At 32.7% G+C, this 22974-nt stretch overlaps 2 protein-coding genes across 6 annotated transcripts; both read right to left on the bottom strand.

Annotated features, from left to right (window-relative positions):
• Positions 1-920: 920 nt before the first annotated feature.
• LOC129940102 (serine protease snake-like) lies at positions 921-9866 on the bottom strand. 5 transcript variants are annotated; one of them, XM_056048346.1, is made up of 7 exons: positions 5454-5957; positions 5343-5398; positions 5172-5281; positions 1689-1856; positions 1543-1625; positions 1188-1345; positions 921-1119 (listed from the first exon to the last, which is right to left on the bottom strand). In XM_056048346.1, exons 2-7 carry the CDS (start codon positions 5343-5345, stop codon positions 928-930), a joined length of 714 nt encoding a protein of 237 aa, XP_055904321.1. In that variant the 5' UTR covers positions 5346-5398; positions 5454-5957; the 3' UTR covers positions 921-927. The 5 variants fall into 5 exon arrangements, with proteins under 5 accessions (XP_055904321.1, XP_055904322.1, XP_055904320.1 ...); XM_056048347.1 differs by having other exon boundaries at positions 5172-5277; XM_056048343.1 differs by lacking the exons at positions 921-1119; positions 1188-1345; positions 1543-1625; ... (2 more) ...; positions 5343-5398; positions 5454-5957 and adding exons at positions 8405-8645; positions 8713-8870; positions 8939-9021; ... (2 more) ...; positions 9565-9710; positions 9783-9866.
• A 10407-nt stretch (positions 9867-20273) lies between these two features.
• On the bottom strand, positions 20274-22408 carry LOC129939839 (serine protease snake-like). The gene is made up of 8 exons (XM_056048009.1): positions 22318-22408; positions 22194-22232; positions 22075-22127; positions 21900-22009; positions 21670-21831; positions 21523-21605; positions 20739-20896; positions 20274-20679 (listed from the first exon to the last, which is right to left on the bottom strand). Exons 1-8 carry the CDS (start codon positions 22406-22408, stop codon positions 20479-20481), a joined length of 897 nt encoding a protein of 298 aa, XP_055903984.1. The 3' UTR covers positions 20274-20478.
• Positions 22409-22974: the final 566 nt, after the last annotated feature.

The following is a 22974-nucleotide window of genomic DNA, read 5'->3' as shown; positions in this document are numbered from 1 at the left end:
GAAAGATGTGTTTATTAGTTAGAATTTGAAAACAAAATTTTCTAAGTCTCTATTGTGGGGGCCCTCCCCTCAATCCAGCCCTGTATGTTGGATGTTTTCAAGACTGAAATTTAAAAAATAAATACTGGTGTTCCTCAGGGTTCTGTTTTGCCTCCGATTTTCTTTCTCATATTCAAAAGAATTTGAGTATGCAACTTAAATAAATCAAAGTATTTCTGATGACTGTCTGATGACTTTTTAGCTTTGCATTTTGTTTTCTAGATTAATACTCCTGTCCTTCTTCGTATGTGGAATTTAAACGTCGTCATTTATCAAGTTCATTAAATTCTGGTCCCGACAGCATTTTCCGTCCAATGGAGAAATTTTAACCGTGTTGAATTTAATACTTCAAAAGCTCAATGCTGTCTCCTGTCATTAGAGTGTAATTCAACACAACTCTATCAAGGTTTCAATGTTTAATCACACAGGCAAGGTGGCCAAGTTACAGACTAATGGTAGGTAATAATAAATAGGTTTGGAATTTAAAGGCAAATGGTCCGATGACGTCTTCTATTGGATTGAATTATGCTCATTCCAAAAACGAATATAAATAAATTAACGATAAAATTGCTCTTAATATTTGGAAAACAGAGCATGCGTTTTGAAAATAAATTTTCAAGCCAAACATGCATGTTTTGATTAATACGAGTATATGTTTCAAAAGGAAAACTGAACCTTAGATTTCTCTCTAAACGTTTCTTTAAGGGCGCACACTTCAACTATCCTCAAAACTGTTGCTTTCTTTCTCACACCTTCAGGTATTATAATTGCATTATTTTTATTTTCTTACTTAATATTTTGGCTAAAATTGGTATGTTAAACTCAAAATTGTATACTTCTGAGGTAAAATTCGGTTCCAAACAATTTTATGCTCAAAAACATCTTTTTTTAGTTTTTAATATTACAAGTTTTTAAATACTGTCCTCGCTCTTTCAACACATTACTTATCCATTCTGTATACGGATATATTTTTGTATAGATCGCTGGTGGAAACCCTGAGCAGGCTTGTCCAGATGATGTTATTCCGACAGCAAACATTTGATTTTTGTGTCTATAAATAAGTGGTCCACCAGAATCACCCTGAGCAAAATTAAACATCAAAATTATATCAGTTATTTATTTTTTAACTACATATTTAGTATGCCAACCTGACATGTGTCTTTTCTGCCATCCTTATCACCAGCACAGATATGGGCGTCGGACAGGCCCATTTTGAACTTTCGTTGACGTTTAAAAAATGGCGCACAATAATCAGATGAAAAAACAGTCAAGTTGACTTTCAATAACTCTTGAGAACCCAATCCAGCTAAAGTAGGGATTTTTGAAAAAAAAAAAATAGAATTAATTCATATTTCTTAATGATGTGGCCCTACAATAATGCAATATTAAGCACTGGTTGAAGATGTGATTTCAACTTAAAGAAATCGGGGCAACACATTGCTGAATTAATAATAAAATATTAAACCAAGATTGTGCAACAAGCTCTTAGAAAAATATACCAACCAAATTCTGTTAAACCATATCCAATGGCTGTGACATCAGCACTTGGCAAATTTGGACTTGGCCATAAACAAATCGGAGGGGACCTATTTCAAATCAAAATACAGGTAAATTCATTATTTCACAGAAAGTATGATTACCAAACTTACCATGAAAATGCACTTAATTCCAATATTGCAATATCATCGTATCCTTGACTAGGATCATACTTGGGAAATATTGTAACATTGACTACTGAATATTTTGAATGTAGATCGGTTGATGATTTATTTCCTGATAGTGGATTTCCTCCTGTTAAAACTATGTCAGGAAGTTTGCTAAAATTATGTACATAAATATAAAAAATAAAAATTAATAATAAAGATATTCCAATATTTGAAGAATCAAATTATTTGACAATATACAATTAATTATAAAAATTGAGAAAATAGTAACGTAAAGTTATTCAATTTCAATAGACTATAATTTAGGTAGCTGACACTTTCAAAACTGTCATCTTTTGAGTAGAGTAAAAACTAAGCCATAAATAAAAATGGACCGATACACACAAAATTGCTAATAAAAATGACCACACAAATTTTAGCTATTGGCACTGATTATTTTTGTGAAGTGTGGAAAGCTGTGTTTTGAGAATATTGTTTTTGTAGCCCGTAGTGTTGACGATTCTTTGTCGATGTTTGGAATTAAACATTATACCATTTCTTGGTGAAATTGGTGGAAACGTAGTCGAATTTTAGATGATTGCTTCCTTCAAACGAATCAAAATCAGAAAAATCATCAACAGTGAAGGTAGCCATTTTTACAACGAAGTACCCTTAATAATTAGAATCGTTACATTGTTGGAAAGCTACTACTTGATGCGGATTTTTGGGCTGTTGACGGCAGGCAGGGTAAACTAGGGTCTCACCCAACATACTTCTTCATCTAACTCGGTCCCAAGATAGATGTTTTCAATTGGGTTCTTTCGAATTTGTCAATGTCATCAGCATATGCCCGTGGCATGATGGTTAGTGCGTTGGACATGCGAGAGGTCTTGGATTCGATCCCTGCCTGTGCCACCTAAAGTTTCATTCACGGGTACTGCCTCTTACGAGGAATTGACAAATTCTCCAAGAGTAACTCTTGTCATGAAAAAGTGCTTTCTCATATTAGCCGTTCGGATTCGGCATATAAACTGTAGGTCTCCTCTATCTCTCGCACACAGAAATGCCTGAGAGTTGTAAGTCACTAGGCCCTGGTTCTTATTTATTTATCAGCATATGCCAGTAATTGTACAGACTTTTTAAAGACAGTGTCTCTAGTGTTGACGTGGAAGCTCTGTACTATTCTTTAAGGACGATGTTGATGAAATCACCTTGTCTAAGACTTTTTTTTGACATCGGAAGGTTCTTTTAAGATGTTTCCAACCTTTATGGAGCAGCGTGAACTCTGTATGGTCAACCTGCAGAAACGGACGAGTCGCTCCTGTATATGCTATGCTGTCATATGTGGCCTTGAAATCGATGAAAAGATGGTGGGTGTCTATTTCATGTTCTTGGATTTTTTCCAGGATCAGCTGTATTGTGAATTTTTGATCGACTGTGGACTTTCCTGGTCTAAGACTACACTGTTAAAAACCTATCAGGTTGTTGACGATGGGCTTTAGACGTTTATATATTACGGCAGAGAAGATTTTGTAAGCGATGTCAAGTAGACTGATGCCTATTTAGTTGGTGCAGTTTAGAGGGACTACTTTTTCTTTTAAATCGAGCAAACCATACTGAGGTTCCATTCGTCGGGCATAGCTTCTTCCAGCTCGGCATTCTTCTCCAGCAGCTTTGTTTGACTATGGCTTAACTTTTTATTACTACCACTATATCAAGAGGTAAAAATATAAACCACCAGTAAACTGAAAACTCAAACAGCTTATCGCTCTTGCCATCCGATGTAAATCCACACAATTCACGATGCTTGTGCACGTGCTTGCAGATCCAGTTGATCTTAGGATCACGACGAACGGCATTGTGGTGGGTGTCAATCCTGGGAAACCCAGTATAAGTTGAGTACTCTCAATCCACCGACTCTGCGACCGACACGTTCCTCAGCGCATTACATCGCTCTGCTTCTTGCGGTAAAGTTCTTGCATTTAACGATATGCACCCATTTTTGCGACCTTTCACGGCGATAGACCTTTTAAGGGAATTCGCCTTCACTCCACAAAGTGAAAAAAAAGTTATAGTTAACTTGATTTCATCTAAGTCGGGAAGACGTAGTATATGTTGAATGGATAATCCTGCCCGACATTGGAATCCGGTTCCTCTTCGCAGTTATAGAGTCTGCAGAAATAGTTCTTTCATATTCTTAGCAATGGACTTCGGTTCCACGATGATGTTTCCACTTTCGTCTTTGCAGCCTTTTCTTCGAGATTATTAGAAAATGAGACAATTGCAATTGTGAATGGAAGCCGCTAAGAGCTATGATAATTATTTTTGTATGTCCGAAATTCGGAGATATTGATGAATTGCCACACAAAACTTTTTTTCTGGAAGCGTGATTACAATTGGACAACTATGTTTTGTGACTTTATTTAGGGGTTTTTTAAGATAAGATATATGTTAACGTTCCAAGACCGATTCTAGACGTTTAAGATACAATCCACGAAATTATAAAGGAAATATATCGTCCAATATTTGAATTTGTTATGGAAAGTAGAATGGTACTGCTACCACAGCCGTGGCGGTCATTATATTCATTCTATTTTCTATTGGCACTTCTTTCTCTTAAAAATACGTTGTTTTTAAATATTGAAATAATACTTGTTTTTAGAAAACTCTATGTTAACACGTCAGTTGCAGTGCGAAAAGGTAAAATGTTTCTTGAAATTTCACCAATAGGTTACTGCTTCCATGTTTACATTTGCATTTAGTAACTATATTCTTCCCAGTTGGTAACGAAGTAAAATCAATATTAAGAACAAATTTTAATCAAAGAATATGAATCATTGAAGACAAGCTTCTACTTCTATCTCCATTTTTACTTTTCATATTAAATATTAGTTATCAAATGATATTGATGAATGTTAGCTAGAAGAATTTTATGTAAAACATTATCAGTCTTATTTAAAAACGCTGTATAGAGCCTACATAAAGTTATGTTATCTCTATAATGCCTCTAAACGCAAAAATGCTATTTATAAAACTTATACAAGGTTGCATAGTCCCATAATACGCTAAACGCGTTTTGAGGTTGAATAGAGCCTACATAAGGAAATTATTGTTATTATTATTTCGCAAATGTCATTTTGATTTCTCTCCTCTCTTTTTGAAATTAAAATAAAAACAATAATGCCTCTCGAGTTTAGCTCGTGAGCCGAAGAAACGAAGAATCTAAAAAAAATATAGATTTTCGAAAGAGAATATCATACAAATAATTGGAATTATTTTGTTATATTTTAGTTGTTATGACAACTAGCAGATTTTATAGTACTTTTGGCACTTTTTTTGATATAAGCATTGTATAACTAAAATTTATAGCAGATTTTTTTATAAATAGGAATTTTTGCAACGTTACATAGAGCCTACATAAATCCTTATTCACTGTATAACTATTCATCTGTTTAGCGAATTCTATTAAATAAGACTGTATATATTTACCCGTCTTTGTAAGCACAATGAGCAGCTGTTAAGATCATTTTGGGACCTATCACCATTCCACCGGCAAGAAATTTCATTTCTCCAGATTTGTCTTTCCATCCTAATGCTGCCTTTAAAATATTTTAAAATTTAATGTAGTTTTTAAGTAAATTTGTTGTTATCTTAGTTTACCATAAAAGGGAATTCCCCAGCAAGTGTTGGTTCTCCTTCAATTATATAATATTGATCTTCAAAATAAAGTTATTTTTTATTGCAATAAATATATTCTATACACAACCTCACCATCGTCATCATTATCGTCTTCAATGTTTGATGATGTATGGTTAACGGAGGTTTCTATAATTTAAAAAGATGATGAATACAATTATTTCTGTCGTCACGGTCTTCTATTCGTTTTACTTGGAGTAGTATTAATTTTGTAACTATCAGGAAAAAGTATTTTTAGAAAAACTAGAAAAACAATTATTGATGCGACTATACCCCGATTCATGGTTCGTTAGAATTAATTTGAGTGATTCGAGCTTTGGGAATTTGATGACCGACTTATGTGAATTATTAGAAATGATTATTTTTTACTGGTAGCTTTTTATAGATATCTATTGATTTGGCGCAAAAAACTTATCTGCAGTCTAAAAGCTAACCTGTTCGATGTCTTAACAGGTTTTTTTTTTATTCATAATCTCTTATTCCAAAGAGAGTAAATGCTTAACTTGAATTTGAGTTAAGGTCTGTTTTGTTTTAAAATAAAAACAAAACACGAAACTTACTAAGTAAGTCTGCTTTATTCGAAAGAAAGTCTACAAGTGATTAGCTTATTAGAAAGAAAAATCAGTTTTAAAGAATTTTATTTTGCTTTAGCTTGTTATGCCTGCATTTTATAAATGTACACACTACACAATATTAATTATACGGAAATGGTTAATAGCTAAATATGTCAACAGATTAGAGAATGTCCAACCAAGCCTTGGAGGTCATGTGCTACAAATCATTATTAATTTAGTATTTTCTTTCAAAAAGTCATTTCATACTCGTACCTTCGAGCATCGGCCTTCCCCTACTTTCGCCTTCCCTCGGAATTGGATTCAAAGAAATTTCGGGCTTGAGCCTTGATGCCCATTCGCTCTACATGAACCAGTCATCTAAGTCGTTGGACTTTTATTCTTTTAACCAGGTCAGGGTCGCTGTACAGCCCGTATATAGTTCGTCGTTGTATCTTCTCCTCCGCTCTCTATTTGTGAATACAGGACCAGAAACGCCCCATGGATTTTTTCTCCTGAAGCATCCTAAGACGCTCTCATCTTTCTTTGATAGGATCTATCGCTCAGCGCCATAAATGAGAACCGGGATGATGAGTGCCTTACAGATGGTAATATAAGATGCTCGACAGATGCAAACAATTGCCCTCATTGACCACTAAACCCATCTTATCCACTTCCGTCGCAATACGCAAAAACCTCCACGCACTGTCATCATGCTTTGATCTTCCAATTGCGTCTGTACCATTGGCGTATCTCAGTAATTAAATTGACCTTTAGAAGATTGTAGTACCCGTGGCATTAAGGTCAGTGCATTGGACTGCCAACCAGTCAAATCTTCGGTCGATAAGTCTACTTCCGAGCATCAGCAAAGTTTTCGAAAAAATCATTAATAGGGCTCTGACTAAGTGGGCTGCGGACAACAAAATAATTCCGAATATACAGCTCGGGTTCAGGGCGGGCCATGACACAATTCATGCTGCGTCTAAACTCGTTTCTGATATCCAATGAAATAAATCAATACAACAATGCACAGGTGCTGTTCTGGTTGATTTGGAAAAGGCCTTTGACACCGTATGGTTAAAGGGTCTTTATCTAAAACTATTATGATATGCTTAACGGTAGAAAATTTGTTGTCAAAAGTGGCAATTTAATTTCTACCACAACAAGGAGCGGTGAAAAAAATGCGTTGGACTGTCATGCCAGAGGTCTTGGGTTCAATTCTCAACTGTGCCATCTAAAGTTTTTTTTTTCACGTTTACTGCCCTTTTCCGAGAGTAATTCTTGTCATAAGGAGTGCTCTCTCAAATAAGCCGTTCGGATTCGGCTAAATGCTGTAGGTCCCCTCGATCCCTGACAACATTACTCTGACAAAGGAATGGTTGCTCACAGCCAAGTCATCGCCTGCTGCTTTGAAGAATTCGGCAGCAATGCCGTAAGTTATAGCAGCTTTGTTGAACTTCAGTTTCGATATAGCTTTCTTTACTTAGTCAGGTCTGGTAGGTGGAATTGTTGCTCTGCGTCACCTAGGTTGAAAGGCTATCTCCCTTAAAGCGAAAATCGTCATCGCCTTTAAAAAATTTGAAAAGTGGTCATTCCATATTCTTAGACTGCGGGTCTACTAACGATGTTCCCCTGTTCGTCTTCAATGGCTTCCCTTAAGAAACTCATTCCTGAAATGACATTCCTCTATCTCTACGATATTGCCCTTTCCCATTTCTCCATCTAAGAAGTAAGTGCTCATATCTTCTCTTTTGCTCGTAGAGCTCGAGAGCAGCTTTGGTCCTTCTGTACAGCACCCTTTTGTACGCTGTTGCTTAGCTGCTTGCTCTTGCTGGAATTAATCGTCAAATCAGTAAAGCATCGCTGTAGTGGACTTATCAACCTAGTTCTTCAGAGGTGGCATCTTTTATTGCGGCAAAACAATGTTGCCACTGGTTTTAAATGCTTTATACAGGCAGCATAGGAATTCACTGATGATATCAAGATGTGTGAACTACGAAAGTTTCGCCCCGCAGCGAAATCATGCAGACTTGCACAAATGCAAGATACAGTCTTCCTAACTTGGCGATAAAATCTCCTAAGACAATATTAATGTAATAACAAGGGCAATGCTCATCTGTTTTATCCAAGGGCTCGAAAAATAAATATGTCTTTGGTGTTTCTATCTTGATCAAATTTAGCTTTTGGAACTTAGCTGTTGGAACTAAAGAGTTTTTGCCTCAGTCTTCGGGGACAGCTTAATAATTTTTTTTAAGAATGTCATGCTAGAAAATAGGTTAAAAGTTAGAGCAATATGTTTTGAAAAAGCTACTATGTAATATTAAAAAATTTTGAAAATTTATTTCAGCCGAAATTTTGTCGCATTAAGATTTACTTAAAACTCACAACTTTTTTATCAAAATAAAGTACATATTAGTCACAATTACTATGAACTTTTAGATACAAAATCGAACAAAACTTAGGACTTATTTTTATTTTAGTAAGCAATAATCTTGTTTCTATGGACTATTGTTCTTATTTTCTAAATTTCTGGTAAATCACAAATTTTTAAAAACTCTCCTTGTTCTTTCAAAACATTGCTTATCCATTCAATGTATGGATAGATTTTTGTATAGATTGATGGCGGAAATCCAGTGCAGGCTTCGCCCGAAGATATTATCCCGACAGCATACATTTTATTCTGATGTCTAACAATAAGTGGTCCACCAGAATCACCCTATAAATGAATTATTATCACCGAATTAGGAGAGTTTTTGTTTTTTTTAAAATTATTTCTGGATTACCTGACAGGTGTCTTTTAAGCCCTCCTTATCGCCAGCACAAATAAGAGCATCCGAAAGACCCATATCAAATTCTCGTTCATCTTCAAAAAATTGTTCACAGTAATCATTTGAAAAAACTGTCAAATTGACTTTCAACAATTCTTGAGAACCCATTCCAGCTAAATATTGTGATATTCGAGCTTAAATGTAATTATTTTCTTTGGAATTTTGCAAGGAGTTAGTTTACCGAATTCTGTTAAACCATATCCAATGGCTGTGACGTCATTGCTTGGTAAATTCTTATCAAACCATAAACAAACTGCTGAAAACCTGTTAACAGCATATATGTATTTTTAATAAAATTTAGTTTAATGTATTTATTTTATAAAATTATTTACTCTGTTGGTTTGGTGAGTTCAATTATTGCAATATCATCGTATCCTTGGTTGGGATCATATTTGGGAAAAATTGTCACATTAGCGATCGAGTGTTTTAAAAGGTCATTGTTTTGTAATGTAAGAGATTGCCCTCCAATAAAAACTGTATCAGGAATTTCACTGAAAAAGGAAATTATATTTAAATTACCACGATTTATTCAAAAAGCTCAAAAATGATTTGAATCTTTACTAACAGTCTTGAGGATGGATGTGATATATAACATAAAAATAATAATTGCTTACCCATCATTATAAACACAATGAGCAGCCGTTAAGATAAATTTTGGACTTATAACCATTCCACCGGCATAATATTTAAGTTCTCCTAAGTTTTCAATCCATCCTAAGGCAGCCTTTAATTAAAGAAAGTAAGGTAATAAACAAATTTAAGGATTGTAAAATAAAAATGTCTGCATGTTTCTATTAACTAACTTACCATGAATGGAAATTCTCCAGAAAGTGATGATGATCCCTCAACAATATTGAACCTTTCTAATATTAAAAGAACAACTACAGCTAATATCACCAACTTTGAAAATGATGAAATGCCGCTCATTATGAAGACAAGGGAATAAGTTCACCCTATTGAATCGAAGAGTTATAGTTTCATATTTGACTTATGCCAATTATAAATATTTATTAATTATTATTTACAGATAACTTGTTGAAGTTAGATTTCGCAATTTAATCTCAACTGTTCTGTTTAAGTTGTATATTTCAATGTTAAACTTTTCGTTACCTTAAAAGGTTCTAGTTCTTAAGAAGTGGTGTGGGGTAAGCTCAAATACTCATCAAACGTAAATTTCGTGCCTGAACAATAAAAAGTTGATAAATAAGAAAATAAACTATACAAATTTATAGTCGTATATGCATTTGAAAAAATTAAGTCAAATGAGAACTAAACTTGACAACTAAACTTTTAATTGTTTTCAAAAGGCGACAATGTTGGTTTTAATTTGATGGGTTTTAAGGAAAATTAATTTATTAAAATTCTGCTGCCTCTTTTAAAGGGTGTCCCAAAATTAACGCAGGATTTGAATTAAGTAGAAAACGCCGTTTTTAGTCTTTTGATAGTTATATTTTTATTGACTCGTAAAGTACATAGGATAAGGTTATGTATGGAATAACACATCGGACAAATGGCCTCCACGGCTTTGCATGCACATGCGCACTCTTTTGTTGAAATTTTCCATGACCATTCTGCATAATGTGGCTGAATTTCGTTGATGCAGCGTTAAATCTCCTCCTTTAATGCATGGGTGGTTGTGGGCTTGTTGACATAGACTTGTGATTTCATGACATGTGGCGTCGTCTTGTTAAAACCACATATTGGACACATCGATATCATCCAATTTTGGCAGAAAGAACTGTGTAATCATGTAGCGATATCGAGCGCCAGTAACAGTCACTGCTTGACCAGCATCATTTTCAAAAAAATATGGCCCAATTATGCCTCCAGCCCAAAATCCATACCATACAGTCACGCGTTGTGGATGCATTTGTTTTTCGACAATCACATGTGGGTTTTCCGAACCCCAAATGCGGCAATTTTGGCGATTGACAAAGCCATCAAGATGAAAATGTGCTTCATCGCTTAGGATGATTTTGCTCGAAAAATCAGGGTCCATTTGTTGATGTTCAATAATCCAGTCAACGAACTCTCTTCTCTGTCCATGGTCATTAGGCTTCAATTGTTGTGTTAATTGAATTTTGTAAGCATGAAGACACAGATCTTTGGTGAGTATACGCTGTAGAGAGGTTCTTGAAATTTGCTATTCTTGTCCACGACGTCGAATTGAGGTTCCTAGATTGTCAGCAACACTCTCACGCACTGCTTCGACATTCACATTTGAACTGCTTGTTTTTGGACGACCAGTGTGTTTGGCGTCTCCAACGGATCCAGTCTCCATGATTTTTCAATTAATCTCTTCACAGTTGACGAACTTAAAACACTATTCCGACCATATTTTGTATGAAATTTTCGAACTGCATCCGCCAAGCTTTCACTATTTTTGAAATATTCTTTAATAATAAAGACACGTTGTTCTATCGTGTAACGCTCCTTTTTTAATAAAACTATACTGTTAGCTGTCAAATTGCTTTTTTTTCAGGGTTGCCAACACTTCACTGCACAAATGGCGGCAAATTCAAATCTTGCGTTAATTTTGGGACACCGTTTACTTCCTCACATAAATCACATCTGCAACACAATTTTAGTGATCTCTACATACATTACTCTTTGGAAGATGTCCAAAATTATCCCTATCTCATCCAATCCAATTAACGGTTTTTTTATAAATCGAAAAACTGAAAAAAAAAAATGTTGTCACCTCGAACATTTTACGAATAACAAATGATTTCATCTCCAAAATAATTTTGTGCAGAAAAAAAAAACACATATTTAACATCTGGTAAAATTTTGAAAAAACCAAATTGAGAGTTTTTTTTTTATAAAAAATAATAACCTAAGAAAAACAATACTAAAAGATGGTAAAAATTGAATTTCGACTCAAAAATCTTTTTAAGAACTTGAGGTTTTAGCTTCAAACTTATTTTATCTTATCTATTGTTTTCAACTTTCGGTAATATTTTGAGAAAAATTGGATTCACAGTTTTTTTACAACACTATAAAAACTTAAGAAAACGTTTTAAAAATTTAACAAAAGGTGGTAAGAATTGATTTTCGACACAAATATCTTTTCAAAAACTTGAAATATTGGCTTTAAACTACTTTTATCTTTTAAAAAATATTGTTGTCAACATTTAGTAAAATTTTGAGAAAAATCTTTCAAAACAGTTTGTTTTACAAAAAATAAAAACCTAATACTAAAACTTGGTAAAAATGATTTTCGTCTCAAATAGTTTTTAAAAAATTAAAAATATTGTCTTCGAGTTTTGTCCCGTCTGTCAATTTGTTTAACTTAGAGGTTTTTGTGTTTTGTTAAAAAAGTTTTCAGTTAAATTATTTATGAAAAAATCAAAATGACCAACAATATTTTGCATATAATCAAATAGTTTGACTTGGAAACCTATTTTTGTGAACGAGATTTTTAGTCGAAAGCCAGTTCTTACCAATTTTCGTAGAATGACTTAAAATGGTTGTTTCTTATATAAAAATTGGATTAATGAAATTAATTTGAAGTCAATTTGAAATCAATTTTTACCAAATTTGCGTACGTTTTTTTCTTTTTATGAAAAAACGAATTGTTGGATTTTTGTAAAAAAAACTGCTGAATATCAGAAACAATACTTTTTGTGAAATAAAAAAGTTTAAAGACAATATTTTTAATTTTTGAAAAGCTGTTTGAGTCGAAAGTAACTTTTTACCAAGTTTTGGTATTGTTTTTTTTTTAGGTTTTTATTATTTTTTAAGAAAACTGTCAATTAGATTTTTCTCAAAATTTAACTGAATTTTGGAAACAATATTAAAAAAAAGAAAAGTAGTTCGAAGCCAATATCATAAGGTTTTCAAAGATATTTGAGTCGAAAATCAATGTTTACCAACTTTTGTTAAATTAACTTTAAAGTTTTTATTTTTTGTTAAAAAACTGCCAATTCGATTTGTCTCTAAGTTTTACCGAATGTTGAAAACAATATTTTTTATAAGATAAAATAAGTTTGAAGCCATACTCTAAATTTTTGAAAAGATATTTGAGTCAAAATTTAATTTTTCTTATTAACTTTGAGTAATGTTTGTTTTTAGGTTTTTATTTTTTATAAAAAATCTATCAATTTGATTTTTCTTAAAATTTTATCAGATGTTAAAAACATTAATTTTTCGTTGCACAAAATTGTTTTGTAGAGGAAATCATTTTTTAGTTGTAAAATTTTTCAGGCGACAAATTTTTTCATTTTTTTTTGTAAATTGTATTTTTTCCAAAAAATATTGCGTTGGTATCACTTTACAATACATAATATAGAATTAAATTTAAGTCTCTAGCGTCATTGGTTCGTGAGGTATTTAGGGTTAATAAAAATGTTCACTGTTTTACTTGCGTTACATAGGAACTATATGGCAAGTTTCCCATTCGTGCAAAATTTCGAACTCCAGATTTTAATCAAACATGATATTACGATGGTAGAGAAGTCGAAAAAATTGGGTCCCGCGATTCCGTCCGGTCGTTTTTGTCTGTCTGTCCACGCTCCTACAGCCTAAACCATTTGGTCGATTGAGGTCAAACTTGGAAGTTAAAGTTTTGAACAGTTTCGCTTTAGGCGGTTTTTCCTTTTTTTTCAAGATCAAAACTAACAGTGGCCACCATACAATTTTTTTGGCCAAAAAACTAAAATTTGAATTTTCTCAAAACAAACCGATAGATTTTTCTTAAATTTTCTTTAAAATTTTATTTTTTAACTTGGCTTCTTTTAAAAAGAAAAACATATTTTTGTATTGCTCAGGAATGGTACCGCTCATAGAACTGTTATTTTATTTTTTAATTTTCTCAGCATCTAACTGATTAACTGATTTCAATCATTTTTTTCTGAATAAGTTCTTATATTGCCTTAATAATATTTGATTATTAAAAGTGCAATTTTTTATTGCTTGGATTTTTAAAAAAATATTGAATTTTTTTTTCAAAATTTAATATCTCAAAAACGGGTCAATATTTTTTTTACAAAATTCAAATGTAAAGCGTATATTTTTATTTTCTAAACAACTGCATACCAACAATATTTTTAGGAAAAATTGAAAAACTTTATGTATAAAAAATGAATTAGAAAAAAAACCGCTCTAACGATTTTTAAAAAAATAATTTGAAAATTCAACGGTTTTTTGATTTATAAAATGGCATTTAAGTTTTTGAAGAAAAACTTATTTGTCAGGTAAAGTTTTGAATACTAATTTTTAACTTCCCATAGGAAGTTATTGTAATGGGTCCGATTTGTCAAATTGAAAATTTTGACATTTCTCGACGTTTCAAGGTCCCTAGAGTCGAAATAAAAGATTTTTAAAAAGATGTCTGTGCGTGCGTGTGTACGTACGTTTGTACGTCCGTACGTCCGTACTTTCGCGACGTTTTTTTCGTTGTCCATAGCTCAAGAACCAGAAGAGATATCGACTTCAAATAAATTTTGTTATACAGATAATAAGGCAGAAAGATGCAGAAAGGGCTCTCAAGAAAATTGCGTGGGTGGTTTTTTTTACTATAGCAGTTTGAAAAAATGGTGAAAATTTTGGTTAACCCTAAATATCTTACGAACCAAAAACGCTAGAGACTTGAATTAAATTTTATATAATAGATTGTAACGTGATACCAAACAGGTATATTTTTTGAAAAAAATCAATATAACGGTTTTTTTTTTATATCAATAAAACTGAAAAAAAAATTTGTCACCTCCAAAATTTTACGACTGAAATATGATTTTATCTCTAAAACAATTTTGTGCAACGAAGAATAATGTTTTTGATATCTGATAAAATTTTGAGAAAAATCTAATTAACAGTTTTTTTATAAAAAATAAAAATCTAAAAAAAAACATTATTCAAAGTTCGTAAAAATTGAATATCGGTTCAAATATCTTTTCAAAAGCTTGAAATTAAGGCTTCAATTTTATTTTATCTTATAAGAAATATTGTTTTCAACATTCTGAAAAATTTTGAGCAAAATCGAATTGACAGTTTTTTTTACAAAAAATAAAAACCTAAAAAAAAAATGTATAAAAGTTGGTAAAAATTGATTTTCGACTCGAATATCTTTTCAAAACTTTGAGATATTGGCTTTAATTTACTTTTATCTTTCAAAAAATTTTGTTGTCAACATACAGTTAAAGTTTGAAAGAAATCGAATTGACAGTTTTTTTTTACAAAAAATAAAAACCTAAACAAAAAATTTATAAAAGTTGGTAAAATTGATTTTCGACTCAAATATCTTTTCAAAACTTTGAGATATTGGCTTTTATTTACTTTTATCTTTCAAAAAATCTTGTTGTCAACATTCAGTTAAAGTTTGAAAAAAATCGAATTGACAGTTTTTTTACATAAAATAAAAACCTAAAAAAAAAATGTATAAAAGTTGGTAAAAATTGATTTTCGACTCAAATATCTTTTCAAAACTTTGAGATATTGGCTTTTATTTACTTTTATCTTTTAAAAAATCTTGTTGTCAACATTCAGTTAAAGTTTGAAAAAAATCGAATTGACAGTTTTTTTACAAAAAATAAAAACCTAAAAAAAAAATTATAAAAGTTGGTAAAATTGATTTTCGACTCAAATATCTTTTCAAACCTTTGAGATATTGGCTTTAATTATCTTTTACCTTTCAAAAAATCTTGTTGTCAACATACAATTAAAGTTTGAAAAAAATCGAATTGATAGTTTTTTTTACAAAAACTAAAAACCTAAAAAAATAATTTATAAAAGTTGGTAAAAATTGATTTTTGACTCAAATATCTTTTCAAAACTTTGAGATATTGGTTTTAATTATCTTTTATCTTCCAAAAAATCTTGTTGTCAACATACAATTAAAGTTTGAAAAAAATCGAATTGATAGTTTTTTTACAAAAAATAAAACCCTAAAAAATATAATTTATAAAAGTTGGTAAAAATTGATTTTCGACTCAAATATCTTTTCAAAACTTTGAGATATTGGCTTTAATTTACTTTTATCTTTCAAAAAATCTTGCTGTCAACATTCAATTAAAGTTTGAAAAAAATCGAATTGACAGTTTTTTTACAAAAAATAAAAACCTAAAAAAAATGTATAAAAGTTGGTAAAAATTGAGTTTTGACTCAAATATCTCTTTAAAAATTTTAAGTATTGGCTTTAAAGTAATTTTATCTCATAAGAAATATTGTTGGTAAAATTTAAAAAAAAATCGAATTGACAGTTTTTGTTACAAAAAATAAAACTAAAAAAAAAAAAATAATACTAAAACTTCGTAAAAATTTACTTTCGACTCAAATAGCTTTTCAAAACTTAAAAATATTGGCTTGAAATTTATTTTATTTCACAGAAAATATTGTTTTCGATATTCAGTAATTTTTATATAAAAATCGAACAGTCCGTTTTTTCATATAAAAATAAAATTTACAAAAAGAGTACCCAAATTTGGTAAAAATTGATACGAGTACATAAAGACAAACTTTTAAGCAAGACAAATCGACAGACGGGATGGGAAGTTATCAGTGTGGGTCGCATCCCAGCCTCTTTTTTTTTATTATTTTTACTGTATTTAAAGTAAATTATTTTGACAAAATTTTAATTATATTCTTATCTTTTACCCAAATTATTGCATTTGGTACATATTTATGTATTTTTATAACTATAACTATTGTAAATACCAACTATGGCCGTGTAGCACCACTGCATCATATTAACGAATATGATATGTTTAATGAACAATCTATTTTGAAGTGAAGAATTAGTATCTTAGTACTTTTGTATATACCCGTATGATTTTAAAATATTACTCTTTAAGAATAAAGTTGTTTAACACATATTTTACTTGCCTTTATAAAAGAATAAATACTACTAGTTAAAGAAGCGTACAACCTCTACAACTACTGCTTACGTGTCACTTCATAACTAAAATCCAAAACGCACAAGAGCCTGACTCTAACCAACGCATGAATAGCAATTTCTTGTACTTTAATGAAAAAAAATAAATTGAACGTAATAACTCCATGTTTGCTCTGAAAACTTGTAGGAAACAAGGAATGTGATTGGATTGTAGTAGGTCCTTCTACCTACCAATAACATTCTTTCACTATCATCATAAACATGTCATTATATATCTATCTGCATAAAGCTAGCACGCCAAGTGAACTATTCTATGTTCGTTTTAGACACCTGCCTAACTTCATAACCAATAGGCGATCGCTCTACAATTTAAACATACATATTCTTCCTCTTTCCTATCTTCAGCTAATTTACTTTCCATCCTGGTTCTTCTAATATGAAATTAAAATAAGGCTATCCAATTGAACGAAATAGTTGAATACATATACAGTAGTTTTCTTTAAGTTCGCTTACAAGTATATTTCACTTGCGGGATGCAATGTCCTAGTGTGAGTTGTGTCTTGGGATGAATTGCGGTTTTTTTTTGACGAATCAAATGGCATTTTTATCTTTGAAGACAAACTTATTTTACAGGTATATTTTAAAATCTTATATAAGTACTTTTTTAAACAGACGTTTTGCATACAGGAATAAGTTCGTGCGACCCAGTCGTGCATTTTATTTTTTAGCGGTGTTCAGAAAGTATCAGTGAAGTATACGACACCCCCCTGATTAAAAGTCTGTATTCGCTCTGATGACAAATAAACATATAATTGCTTTGCTAAGGCGGTTTTGGTTTCAGTTTGACTTTTTCAACACACAAACACATTTCTCAATTTTGGAACTGTCTACCATTTCAAAAAAATTATTGTGTTCAGTCGGATTTGTAAAATTATAAATTTAAATTTGATGGTTTTAAATTTTAAAATCATCATTTTGTGTGTGCGTTTGTTCGAACTTTCTAGTTTCACAAAAAAAAAAAAACGATTTAAATAAATAAAAACTTAACTTAACTAAAAAAGCCAATATCCTACATTTTCGAAAAAAAGATTTGAGTCGAAAATAATGTTTACCAAGTTTTAGTAATGCTTTTATTTTTTTTGTAAGAAATCTGTATTGAAAACAATATTTTCATATAGTTTGGTATCACGTCACGATATGTAATATAAACTTTGATTGAAGTCGCTAGCGTTATTGGTTCGTGAGATATTTTGTGATGGCCCCAATATGTAAATTATTATGGTAAGAAAACCACCCACTCAGTTTGTTTAAAAGTCATTTTTGCATCTTTTTGCATTATTGTCTGTATAACAGAATTTATGTAAAGTCAACATTTCCACTGGTTCTTGAGATATGGAAGACGAAAATAGCTTCCAGAACGTTCGGAAGTACGGACGTAGGTACGATGTTTTATTTAGATTCCAAGGAACTTGAAACTTCTAGAAATGTCAAAACTTTCCATTCGGCAAATCGGATCGATTACTATAACTTCCTATGGGAAGTTAGAAAACAAACAAAGTTATTTTTAGAATTTATAGAAAACGATTTTTTGTATACCTTTAGAACTGGATCAATGGAACACCGAACACTGATCGCATTCTTTTTGACGTATCAGAACGTGGAGGTCAGCGGTGCGTTATGACCGTTCCGTAGAACCGCATTCTGTTTGGCTAGTCCTTAATTTGTTTTGATATTAATTGTTTTAAGTTGACCACTCAGCCGTACTCCGTTGATACCGACATCTCATTCAAACACCAAGTGTCTTCAATGCTTTCAAATGCTTTAATGGAACAGACTATCTGTCAGTACTCGTCGACGATTTGTTTGTTTAACTATTCTGAGCGAGAGAACTCTTGGTTGATGAAGCTACTGCCTGTGAAATAAAAACACAATTTGAAGAAACCGAGAAAAAGGCTATGGAGAGTATGAAGCTTGTTGCAGTGAATTTTGACCATAACAAATTATAAAGGATGAAGCGATTTTGATATCAGTATACTTCTTTGTCTTCTACTCTGAACGTCGAACATTTCGTGTTGTAGAAGCTGAGTAAGGTCAATTATTCTCGAGAATTTTCTCCAGATGAGTCCTGAAACTAGAGGACGTTCTACGTTCTTCCCTCTACCCTGCCAGAATCATCACCCATTCCCACATAAAACAAGGCATACCAGCCTATGTTTATGTCACCAACTCCCATCCCACCTGCCAAATTTTAATGGCTAGCAGCGCTCCTGCCTCCTATGCTCATTCTCACTCCAGGTAACCTAGCTAAATTGCTGTTAACAAATCCCAATCTTTTCCTTACATATCAGAACGATGATTTTACATCAACTGACTCCTCACCCTTTCTCTTACTCCCCAACCACCTCTTATCTTTATTGGGCTGGATATAAGGTGTTAAACGACAGTGCCGATGATCAGCTTGGCTGGGGGCCCAATTCAAAAATAGCCCAGACTCTAACGGAGTATCCGAATACCTGGCGACCTCCGGATTAACTAGCCGTGCAAATATCTGTGAAGACGGACTTTTTTTCTTCACATCTCGTGGGACCAAGATGAACAAAAACAAAACTAAAAACGAAAAAACGATGAGACCGGTATCTCTTCAGGACCGGGTTGCAGCTTGGCGTCAAAGCCTGCTGCCGTATCTCCTGGGGCCAACACAGAGAAGGGAGTAATGGCTAACCATGGACCCTCCTCTGATGTTGGTAGCAACGAGAATATGAAGGATTTCTATACCTCTCAGATCTTTTTGTGAGGATAGGACATTTTTGGAGAATGAGTCAAACTTTTTTTTACACAGATGAGTCAAAAACAAAAGAAAGAATTGGTAGCTGTGTGTACTCTGAACGACTGAAATTAAGTCTCTCATTCCGCCTTCCCAATCATTGTAGCGTGTTCCAGGCGGAACTTTTGGCGATTAAGGAAGTCTTGTCTTGGCTCCAAGAAAACGTGATATCAACATATGATATCCGTATTTTCTCAGATAGCCAGGCCGCTATCAAATCTCTGGACTCTGTCTCTACAAACTCTATAACAGTCCATAACTGTCGATCATCTCTAATGGAGATGGCACAACAGTTTAATATTCACCTTTGCTGGGTGCCGGGCCATAGAGACATTCCAGGTAACTGTAAGGCATATGAACTCGCCAGGAACGGTACAGTACAGCCCATCCTACCACGTTTGGCAAGTACTGGCATACCAATCGCTTTTTGTAAACTGCTGCTAATGCAAGACGCTGTGAGGAGGGTAGGCACCAGGTGGAACAACATCACCGCGTGTCAAGTCAATACTGGATTTAAAACGTTCAAGGTGCTTGCTCTCCCTAAGCAGATCGCATATAAGCTCGATAGTAGGTGTCATAACCGGACACTGTCTAATAGGAAAGCACGCCACGAGACTAGGCGTATTCTCAAATGACTTTTGAAGAAGCTGTATGGACGAGGAAGAGAAAGAAACGGTTCTTCATCTTCTCTGCACATGCCCTGCTCTAGCTCGAAAACGCAAGAATTACCTAGGAGAATTCTTCTTTAACGATGGATCGCCAAATATTGTTGTTCAAAATTGTTTAAAGCTTAGAAAAACAACAAACGGGTACGTGGATGCATCCCAGCCTTTTTGTCTTTTATTTTTGAATATCCGAGTTAGTAAAATTGTGAGCTAACATTCATTTAATAATGTCAGATTTTCAAAAGGAATAGATTCGTATCATTTTTATATTTTTTGAATAGACGAATAATTTGCAATCAAATACAAAAGAACATTAATACTATAAAATGCATAAGAATAAATTGCATCGAATAAAAAGGTTATTTTGTTTCTTTAAAAATGGAGATGTTCATCGTACGCTACTATTGATATATTCTATCATCATCACACACTGTTATAAACTCTCCTTGTTCACCCAAAACAATACGTATCCATTTTAAGTATGGATAGATTTTTGTATAAATCGCTGGCGGTAATCCCGAGCAAGCCTGTCCTGAAGACGTTATCCCGATGGCGAACATTTCATTGTTGTGCCTTATAATTAGTGGTCCACCAGAATCACCCTTAAAAACAATTGAACACCAAATTAGTAAAGTTCTTGTTTACAATAATACTTGCTAACCTGACAAGTGTCTCTGATGCCTTCTTTATCACCAGCACAGATGTGGTCATCCGATAGGCCCATTTTGAATTTTCTTTGACGTTTGAAAAATGGTTCACAGTAGTCAGATGAAAAAATTGTCAAGTTGACTTTCAGTAATTCTTGAGAACCCATTCCAGCTAAAGTTTGTATATTATTTTGAAATGTTTAAAACAATATAGTGTCTTTATATTTTTAGTTTTGAAAGCAAACATGGTCTAGCGAAGGCTCCCCAAAAGAAATCGAACAGAGCCAAACTGCATGAACTTTTATAGAGAATTTAAATTTGAAAAAAAAAAAAATTGGGTGGCGCGACAGTCCGTTGAGAACCAAGGCCTAGTGACTTAGAACTCTCAACCATTCCTGTGTGCGAGTAATGTTGTCAGGAATGGAGGGGACCTACGTTTATATGCCGAATCCGAACGGCTAATTTTGAGAAAGCACTTTTTCATGACAATAGTTACTCTTGGAGAATTTGTCAATTCCTGGCAAGAGGCAGTACCCGTGAAGAGACTTTAGATGGCATAGCCGGGATCGAACCCAAGACCTCTAGAATGACAGTCCAACGCACTAACCATCATGCCACGGGCACCACCATCATTTTAGGTAATTTTTCAAGTTTTAAACGATTAACTATCGTGAATGACAAAAATTCACATTATGACACTTCAAATGACAGCTGATTTTGATAGGTGTTAAATTCGTGCTTTACCAACTTCAAAATTCGAAATGAATGAGCCTGTATATTATGTATTATTATATTTACCAAATTCAGTCAATCCATATCCAATAGCCGTAACGTCATTACTTGGTAAATGTGGACTCGTCCATAAACAAATTGATGGAAACCTTTTCCATAAAATTAAAATAAAGATGCTTTTGAAAAAAAAAAACTATGAAACAAATATTTTACCAAGTTGGTTTAGTTAATTCAAGTATTGCAATGTCATCGTATCCTTGATTCGGATCATATTTTGGAAAAATTGTCACATTAGCAATTGAATGTTTTGTATACTTTAAAGTAGCATTTTCGGACAAAGATCCACCTCCTATAAAAACTGTATCAGGAAGTTTACTGAAATAAGGACACAAATTGAAGTCAAGAATATTTTTAGAATTAATAAAATGTGGTTTTTTTATAACCCATCTTTATAAACACAATGAGCAGCCGTTAAAATAAATCTTGGACTTATAACCATTCCAGCGCCATGATACTTAAGCTTTCCGGAATCGTCAAACCATCCCAATGCTGCCTTAAAATTAAATTTATATTTTAATTAAACAAAATCCATAAAAGCAATAACAATACAAAGCTTACCATGAATTGAAACTCTCCAGGAAGTGAGGGTTGTCCCCCCGCTATAACATACGCTTTTTTGAAAAAGTATAACTTTTTTTTAATTCTTATTAAATAATAGTAATACACTTAATATTTACCAGAAGCAGGACCGTATGCTGCATAGTTAATTGATGATTCTATAATGATTAAGAAGAAATTGTAAAGTTAAAATCTTTGTCTGTCTTAAAAAAATGACGAATTCATCTAAAGCTGTTTAAATACCCTCACAATCAACAACAAATATCAATAGAAAAACTTGAAATCCAATAAATACCGCCGAAACCGTTGCCGCCGATGATTCTATCGAATTCATGGTGGTAAGAGAGTAAATACTGAATCAAACGATAATATTTCGATGACTAAAAAGTGACTGAAGCGAATTATTGGGAATTCTAATGCGGTGGTATTTTTTTGAATAAACCTCAAATTTAGGTTAGACATCAAGTTGCATTTATGTTTGAACGTAAACCTGTTCGAAGTCTTTAATCTGGTTCTCTTTGTATCGAATTAAAATCAAACTATACAGTGGTGGTCATATTTTTCGTAAAATTGATGTTTTTGATTTTGTACCGTTAAAAAAAAAAACGTATTAAGTAAGTCTTTTGTCGAGGTGTTTAATGTACTTGGAAATATGGTAGAGTATCTACAGGTCTCATTCCGAGTGGAAGGAAAACACCATTTGCTAAGCCTGTCCCTAAAAGAGGTGAATGCTCATTCCCCTCTAACTATCATTCATTACACTCACGTCCCATTTTTCCAAGTTCATGGATACGCTGTTCAATTATCAGCTTAAGAAATATCTCGAAGAACAAAAGCTTCGTTTTGACCGGAAATATGGCTTACGGAACAATAGGTCCACAGGTAATCACATATTTTATC

Source organism: Eupeodes corollae, chromosome 1 (assembly GCF_945859685.1).
Source record: "Eupeodes corollae chromosome 1, idEupCoro1.1, whole genome shotgun sequence".
NCBI classification, from domain to species: Eukaryota; Metazoa; Arthropoda; class Insecta; order Diptera; family Syrphidae; genus Eupeodes; species Eupeodes corollae.
This window is presented reverse-complemented; position numbering and strand designations above follow the sequence as displayed.

Bases quoted from the DNA above. Each gene is read 5' to 3' on its own strand.
- LOC129940102 (XM_056048343.1), bottom strand. From the start codon at position 9,684: ATGAGCGGCATTTCATCATTTTCAAAGTTGGTGATATTAGCTGTAGTT. The intron at 8,871-8,938 runs GTAAACTAACTC...CACAATATTTAG, and splicing joins ATATGGTTTAACAGAATTCG to CTGGAATGGGTTCTCAAGAA. The intron at 8,646-8,712 runs GTAATCCAGAAA...ATTCATTTATAG, and splicing joins GCTTAAAAGACACCTGTCAG to GGTGATTCTGGTGGACCACT.
- LOC129939839 (XM_056048009.1), bottom strand. From the start codon at position 22,408: ATGAATTCGATAGAATCATCGGCGGCAACGGTTTCGGCGGTATTTATT. The intron at 22,233-22,317 runs GTATTTAAACAG...TAATCATTATAG, and splicing joins ATTTGTTGTTGATTGTGAGG to AATCATCAATTAACTATGCA. The intron at 21,832-21,899 runs GTTATAAAAAAA...TCCTTATTTCAG, and splicing joins CATTGTGTTTATAAAGATGG to TAAACTTCCTGATACAGTTT.